Source organism: Thalia democratica, chromosome 1 (genome assembly GCF_965202585.1).
Source record: "Thalia democratica chromosome 1, ktThaDemo2.hap1.1, whole genome shotgun sequence".
Classification (NCBI taxonomy): domain Eukaryota; kingdom Metazoa; phylum Chordata; class Thaliacea; order Salpida; family Salpidae; genus Thalia; species Thalia democratica.
This window is the reverse complement of record NC_139165.1, coordinates 55384100-55392861: the sequence shown is the minus strand read 5'-3', so window position 1 is coordinate 55392861 and position 8762 is coordinate 55384100. Positions and strand designations below refer to the sequence as shown.

At 25.3% G+C, this 8762-nt stretch overlaps 1 protein-coding gene across 1 annotated transcript; it reads left to right on the top strand.

Moving 5' to 3' along the window:
- The first annotated feature begins 4722 nt into the window (after nucleotides 1–4722).
- Nucleotides 4723–7433, top strand: LOC145845478 (uncharacterized). Its single transcript, XM_082952729.1, has 9 exons — nucleotides 4723–4772; nucleotides 4838–4987; nucleotides 5055–5192; nucleotides 5262–5327; nucleotides 5892–5983; nucleotides 6355–6469; nucleotides 6580–6700; nucleotides 6830–6909; nucleotides 7000–7433. Exons 3-9 carry the CDS (start codon nucleotides 5163–5165, stop codon nucleotides 7138–7140), a joined length of 645 nt encoding a protein of 214 aa, XP_082808855.1. The 5' UTR covers nucleotides 4723–4772; nucleotides 4838–4987; nucleotides 5055–5162; the 3' UTR covers nucleotides 7141–7433.
- Nucleotides 7434–8762: the final 1329 nt, after the last annotated feature.

Sequence of the window (8762 nt, the reverse complement as noted above, 5' to 3'; positions counted from 1 at the left end):
TTTAGATAAGTTGTTAAGAAATTAAGGAGAATTTACATTTGCAGTAAATTTTTCTTTATCAGACAAATTTGGCAAAGAAAAATATTTTATGTAAAATTTTAAACTAAAACAGACTATATCTCAAAAGGCAAAAAAGTATTATATTTCATAAAAACTATTATGTATAAAATAAATTGGGTTTTGAAATAAATGCTAATTTCAGGGTTGCCACTCTTTGAGCCAAAAAATCTTCCCTGAGTGACCAAAAATTTCCCTGAGTAACCTTAAATTTCCCTGAGTTTCCCTGAGTATTTTTCAAATCTTAAAAAAAAAATTTTCTCTTCCAACACAAATTATTAATACCTCATTCTCATTTTTCTTCTTTAATAATAAAAGGAAGGTTGTATGTGTATGCTTCTGCATTAAATTTATGTAAAAAACTGTTTTCAAAAACTCAATCTTAAAAGGTTTAAACCAATTAAAAATTAAAAACTAAATTTTTGCACAACTTAGTGTAAACTTGTTAGTTAACTTTCTACATAAAAGAATAAAGTTTAATCTGTTTGACATTTTAATTGACAAAATTTAATTATACTATAATAATAATTTCACATGAAGAACTCACTTAAATGCATACATAATAACTTCATTATGACTTGTATGTCTTTCCTAGCAACTGTTCTGAATGCAGTAAATAAAACTTAAAAGCTTAACATTGTTGTAAAAAAACCTGCAAAAAGAAAGTTTAAAGAAATACCTAAAGAAATATCTCATATCAAAGTACAACTTAATACCTAACAACTGATACAAAATAATCTAAAATTAAATTTTTTTTATGTCTTTTAGGTGTTCATACACAATCTATTTTAAATAACTGAAAACATAATTTTGATTTTAAAACAATTTCACATTACCTAATAAAAAAATCTTAATACTGTTTTTTTAAGTATGCAATTTCTAAATCAATAGTTTTAATTTTATTTTCAAGTTTATTTGCGTTGTCCTTAGCAGCTATTCCTCTTGCTAATAATTCTTTCATTGCTTCTAAATCAGACTGTTTGTTGGCATCTGCAGTATATTTGTCATAGTCTTCATTCAAACATTTGAGTTGCTTTGTAAGTTTACTTTTTTGTTCTCCTAACTTGCTCAAAGCATCACCTTTATTTGGAACATTTTTAGCAAAGCGCTGTTGCTCAAGATATGCCAAATATTGGGCCCTAGAAGATTTTACAAACTTTAATAATTCAGAACTTAGTTCAACTGTGCTTGGTTCTAGACTGTTTACATATAGATGATCTTTGATCATTCTTCGGGACCTTATTGTCATCTCTCCCATATTAGTTGATATTACTTCCTTATTTAAGCTAAAGCCCCGTTCAACACTTGCCTGGCCATTGTGAAGCACAAAAACAGCCTCAAGGACTCTTGATTTATTTTTTATTATCATTATTTATATTATTTTATTATTTATATACAAAAATTTAACCTCAATTTTTTTAACAACAGTAATACAACACTAATCTGTATTCATTTTAATTTTTTTTACTGAAAACAAGTAGTTGTAAACAAATAACAAATAACTTTATTATTTAAAAAATAAGAACTAATAGTACAACATAGTGTTTTTTAAACTACATAAGTAACTAAAAATAAAAAGTTTACCAGAACTTTTCAATGAATAGTTAACAACAACTTTCATTTCTCTAAACTGTTTGATTTTACTTAAGTAAATATAAATTTAAAACTTAAAAAAACTACAATGTTAATACTAAGAATATTGAAGAACTAGCCGAAAGGCTAAAAAAATTCTAAATAACCACTTAAATAATAAAAATTACTACTTTTGAACAAAATATTGAAACTGGATTAACTAAACCTCATTCTAGATTTAGAAAAAAATTTCCCTGAGATTTTCAAAAAATTCCCTGAAATTTAGAGAAAAAATCAAAACTTCCCTGAGTTTCCCTGAATTAAAAGAAAAATGCCAAAATTCCCTGAGTTTCCCTGAGATTTTCTACAGTTTGAAAATTCCCTGAGATTCCCTGAGTTCCCTGAGTGTGTGGCAACCCTGTAATTTAGGTTAAAAAACACCAAAAACAAATTTTTAAAAGTATATATAGTTCTAATTAATTCTAAATAAATTAATTTTTAGGACATTAAAAATTTAGGTAAAACAGTCCCTACGTTTTAAACATTTTTATACTGATTTTTATGTTTTAAAATACTTTCTTATTTATATCTACTAAATTACACTAATTTAAATATACTAAATTCTTATTTATATCTACTAAAAACTGACTATGTCATTTCAATCAACATTTTAACAATAGTAGCATTTTATAAATTTTTACTTAAAATTCTAATAAACATTAACATTGTTGAATTTTTTATAAAAATATTAGAATACTAAAAGACCTGAAATCCTTTAAAATAGTCAAGTGACATTTAAACTTTTTTTTAATCACTGTCAATTTTAGTTGTTTTCAATTTCATAATGAAATTATATAATAATTAAATATCATTACAAAAAATTCAATCAAACTGAGATTTTTTAAAAAATAACAATTAAGTAGTATTTAAGCTTTAAGGTAGAATGATATTGGTATCCTTTTTCCTAAACAAAATATACTTAAACTTTTCACTTCAAAATTGTTACAAAAATATTATCAGTTAATAAATTATGAAAATAGAGCATAACAAAAAGATTAACAAGAAGTTAGCAGTATGAAAGTATAAGTATGTAAGCGTAAAACATAATTTTTTAAAGCAATTTTCTTGCTAACTTTCAAGTACTTTATATTTATTTTTAAGATCTAAAAATTTACTTATGGCTTCTTCAGAGTCTAAACTTGCGGTAGGATGTATTTTTGACGATTTAAAGATTTTTAGTAATTATAAAAACACTTAAAAAAAAAAAACAACTCATACAACTGATTTGCGTAGGCTAATCGAATGAATTTTGGTTTTTGCAATTTTCTTGCTAACTTTCAAGTACTTTATATTTATTTTTAAGATCTAAAAATTTACTTATGGCTTCTTCAGAGTCTAAACTTGCGGTAGGATGTATTTTTGACGATTTAAAGATTTTTAGTAATTATAAAAACACTTAAAAAAAAAAAAACAACTCATACAACTGATTTGCGTAGGCTAATCGAATGAATTTTGGTTTTTGCAATTTTCTTGCTAACTTTCAAGTACTTTATATTTATTTTTAAGATCTAAAAATTTACTTATGGCTTCTTCAGAGTCTAAACTTGCGGTAGGATGTATTTTTGACGATTTAAAGATTTTTAGTAATTATAAAAACACTTAAAAAAAAAAAAACAACTCATACAACTGATTTGCGTAGGCTAATCGAATGAATTTTGGTTTTTGCAATTTTCTTGCTAACTTTCAAGTACTTTATATTTATTTTTAAGATCTAAAAATTTACTAATGGCTTCTTCAGAGTCTAAACTTGCGGTAGGATGTATTTTTGACGATTTAAAGATTTTTAGTAATTATAAAAACACTTAAAAAAAAAAAACAACTCATACAACTGATTTGCGTAGGCTAATCGAATGAATTTTGGTTTTTGCAATTTTCTTGCTAACTTTCAAGTACTTTATATTTATTTTTAAGATCTAAAAATTTACTTATGGCTTCTTCAGAGTCTAAACTTGCGGTAGGATGTATTTTTGACGATTTAAAGATTTTTAGTAATTATAAAAACACTTAAAAAAAAAAAAACAACTCATACAACTGATTTGCGTAGGCTAATCGAATGAATTTTGGTTTTTGCAATTTTCTTGCTAACTTTCAAGTACTTTATATTTATTTTTAAGATCTAAAAATTTACTTATGGCTTCTTCAGAGTCTAAACTTGCGGTAGGATGTATTTTTGACGATTTAAAGATTTTTAGTAATTATAAAAACACTTAAAAAAAAAAAACAACTCATACAACTGATTTGCGTAGGCTAATCGAATGAATTTTGGTTTTTGCAATTTTCTTGCTAACTTTCAAGTACTTTATATTTATTTTTAAGATCTAAAAATTTACTTATGGCTTCTTCAGAGTCTAAACTTGCGGTAGGATGTATTTTTGACGATTTAAAGATTTTTAGTAATTATAAAAACACTTAAAAAAAAAAAACAACTCATACAACTGATTTGCGTAGGCTAATCGAATGAATTTTGGTTTTTGCAATTTTCTTGCTAACTTTCAAGTACTTTATATTTATTTTTAAGATCTAAAAATTTACTTATGGCTTCTTCAGAGTCTAAACTTGCGGTAGGATGTATTTTTGACGATTTAAAGATTTTTAGTAATTATAAAAACACTTAAAAAAAAAAAAACAACTCATACAACTGATTTGCGTAGGCTAATCGAATGAATTTTGGTTTTTGCAATTTTCTTGCTAACTTTCAAGTACTTTATATTTATTTTTAAGATCTAAAAATTTACTTATGGCTTCTTCAGAGTCTAAACTTGCGGTAGGATGTATTTTTGACGATTTAAAGATTTTTAGTAATTATAAAAACACTTAAAAAAAAAAAACAACTCATACAACTGATTTGCGTAGGCTAATCGAATGAATTTTGGTTTTTGCAATTTTCTTGCTAACTTTCAAGTACTTTATATTTATTTTTAAGATCTAAAAATTTACTTATGGCTTCTTCAGAGTCTAAACTTGCGGTAGGATGTATTTTTGACGATTTAAAGATTTTTAGTAATTATAAAAACAGTAGCGATAAAAGTAGTAGCGTAATAACAACGTTTGTACGGAACAAACCTAAATATGCTGAACAACAAGTAAGTAAAACAATTATTTTAGTATTTTTCAAATATAAAATGAAACAACGGCAATCAATTTGTAGGTGTATTATTTGTGGGATACCGAACCACTTAGAAATGCATATACTATTGTTACACACGCAAGAAGGATTAATACAGGAGCTAGTACGTATATTACCCACTGGGACTTCTATACTCTGAACAGTAGATCAGTCGGAAAGCTTTCAAATAGTGTATGTTGTTTTTAACTAAGACTAAATAGTTTCTAGCAAAAATCAAACCAATTATAACTTTACACAGGTCATATACGGTTACTTCTTAAATCTATTAAATATAACGAAAGCTAATGACATACTACTTTTGAATGACCAAAATCAAAGACTTGATTTGGAAAAGCTGTATAATGGAATGAAAGTACATCATAGTTTCATAAAAATTGTGAGTTATCATGTTTATTATTTCTTAACACTAATACGTATTCAAAACAAAATGATAATATGTTCTCAGATTGTTGAAAGCGAGTCATTTTTTGGATTTTGTCATCTTAAAGCCAACAACCATTGGATTGCAGTAGTTAGTAATTTTTTGTACATAGAATCTAATAGTTTTTAATTTAAACCAACTATGAAAATTTTTGATATGACACAAAATATGATACAAAATAATGAAAATTCATGATTAGCTTAAAAAGTTATTTAGTTGTAGTACAAATTTGTATACTAATACTTTGTATTCAGTGTTACTTGTTTAAAACTTGTTAAAGTCTAGTATAGTATCAAAGTAACTCACACTGCACAAGCTATTTTTTCAAAAAGGTAAGATAAAAAAGATTTAAATTAAAGTGAAGAAAGTTTACCACTCTTTTCAGCGAGTTTATACTTCAATTTTAATGAGTCAAGTTATTTTATTAGAAGCCACTTTTAAGGCATTATATCATTGAAAAAAACTTTATCCGTCTTTAATCTGAGTAAAGTTTGATAACATCGTAGATTAGGTTTGGTGTAGTGTAATAGCTACAAAAAAAAACTTGTTGAAAGTTTATATTTCTATAGTAAAAAAATTTTTTTTTTGAAAAAAAAGGATTGATTTATAGTTATATTAATGGTCAAGTTGTAAAAAAATAGTCTTGTTTTTTAGTTCAAAGTAAAAACGAATATCATTATTTTTGATTCATTGAAAGATTCAAAGGGTGAAATACAACAGTGCGAGACTTTTTTAAAATATATGAAGTAAGTTTTGTGTAGTAATTAGACTGATTAATGAATTTTAAATTTACTAATATACATATATAATTTAATTTACGTTGTACTGCAGCTATTTAAAACTTCAAGTATTTGTTTCTTTATCAACAAAAAATAGTTTTTTATTGTATGTAATGTGGTTATATTTTTAAAAAGAATTTTAAAAATTATTTTTTATAATAAAGTTGTACTAAGATTTAAATATAACAGTGACATGTTTCGTTTTGAAATATAATACTACTATTGTGTTGCATGTAAAATATGTTACATTTTTTGTCTACTAACAATAGTTTAGTAGTTACGATTTCGTTTTGCGATAATATTTTTTTATGGTAGTTCTAAAATGTTTTTGTATTTAGAACGCACGTTAGAAAAAACGAAGAGTTGTTAAAAACGGTGAACACTTTCAAAGCCGTATCGATAAAACATAACAAGCAAACAGACGGAATAAGCTGTGGAGTTTATGTCATTGAGGTATTACTGATAAAATTATTAAAATACTAGTAAAGAGATAAGTTTATGACTGCGTTTGATATATTTTGGTGAATTAATAAGCTTCGTTTAGTAATAACTAATCTTTTTAGGCTGGTGAAAAAATAATTGAATCTTATCCGTGGCTTCCCAAATCGATACAGCTAACAACTAATTGTAACGAATGTTATGAAAAAAGATTAAAAGTGGCAGCTAAGTTGATAAATGATGGAGGTAAATATAATCTTTACTACGACCATTAAATGTATAAAACTGTTAACTTAGTTTTAATTATTAGCCCAACTAAGGTACTTAAATCGTCAAAAACAAAACTTATATGAGTTAATCTGGTTAAATTTTCAGTTATAAAAACGACTATCTGCTACATATGCATGCTCAAGACTCCACAAGATACGAATTTGAATGAAGATGATTATATATGGGTTAGTTCATTGTTTTATGTATAATATAGATTTTCGCTGTAATATACAAACTAATATAAAAACCTAATTGTTTAACGTATCCTATCTTAGGTACAATGCGATAATTGCCAAAAGTGGTATCATAGTTGCTGTATTGACAATTTGCCTAAAGATATAGAAAATGTGAATTGGAATTGCGCATCATGTTCTTACTTGGGGTATATTGATAATTCACACGAGGAAAGTATGTAGCCACTGCATTTACTTTTCTGTTTCTATTTTCTGTTCATTTATTTTAAGCTAGGTTTTAATATAATTCACTTTTTTTTCAATGTAAACAGGTTCATTTTTAAGTCTAATTATTTTTAGATAATTTTTTTTATTATTAGTTTAATAAATATCTAATTCAAGTGAAACAAAAAACAAAATCAATAAATAAAACAATAATATTGAACTTTATATATTACAAATAATTACTTAAGTTTAAAAGTAATTATATTGTCGTATATTTTTATCTAAACTTTACTTTTATTTCGATATTTCTGCTTTCTGTACACAAAGTTCGATCTTCTTTTAAGCTTTATGTCTTAGCTGTTTTCTTTCATTCTTTCTAAAAAACTTCAACAAATTAATCTTTAATTTAACATTATAATTTTTTTACAAAACTATATTAATTCCAACCCAAAGCAAACTTGAATATGTTTTCTCAAGTGATTAACTCTATATAAGCGTTCATTTAAATTTGATTTCACCAAATAAAAATTCAATCGATTACCCTCAGTTGTATGAGTTGTTTTTTTTTTAAGTGTTTTTATAATTACTAAAAATCTTTAAATCGTCAAAAATACATCCTACCGCAAGTTTAGACTCTGAAGAAGCCATAAGTAAATTTTTAGATCTTAAAAATAAATATAAAGTACTTGAAAGTTAGCAAGAAAATTGCAAAAACCAAAATTCATTCGATTAGCCTACGCAAATCAGTTGTATGAGTTGTTTTTTTTTTTTTAAGTGTTTTTATAATTACTAAAAATCTTTAAATCGTCAAAAATACATCCTACCGCAAGTTTAGACTCTGAAGAAGCCATAAGTAAATTTTTAGATCTTAAAAATAAATATAAAGTACTTGAAAGTTAGCAAGAAAATTGCAAAAACCAAAATTCATTCGATTAGCCTACGCAAATCAGTTGTATGAGTTGTTTTTTTTTTTTAAGTGTTTTTATAATTACTAAAAATCTTTAAATCGTCAAAAATACATCCTACCGCAAGTTTAGACTCTGAAGAAGCCATAAGTAAATTTTTAGATCTTAAAAATAAATATAAAGTACTTGAAAGTTAGCAAGAAAATTGCAAAAACCAAAATTCATTCGATTAGCCTACGCAAATCAGTTGTATGAGTTGTTTTTTTTTTTTTAAGTGTTTTTATAATTACTAAAAATCTTTAAATCGTCAAAAATACATCCTACCGCAAGTTTAGACTCTGAAGAAGCCATAAGTAAATTTTTAGATCTTAAAAATAAATATAAAGTACTTGAAAGTTAGCAAGAAAATTGCAAAAACCAAAATTCATTCGATTAGCCTACGCAAATCAGTTGTATGAGTTGTTTTTTTTTTTAAGTGTTTTTATAATTACTAAAAATCTTTAAATCGTCAAAAATACATCCTACCGCAAGTTTAGACTCTGAAGAAGCCATAAGTAAATTTTTAGATCTTAAAAATAAATATAAAGTACTTGAAAGTTAGCAAGAAAATTGCAAAAACCAAAATTCATTCGATTAGCCTACGCAAATCAGTTGTATGAGTTGTTTTTTTTTTTTTAAGTGTTTTTATAATTACTAAAAATCTTTAAATCGTCAAAAATACATCCTACCGCAAGT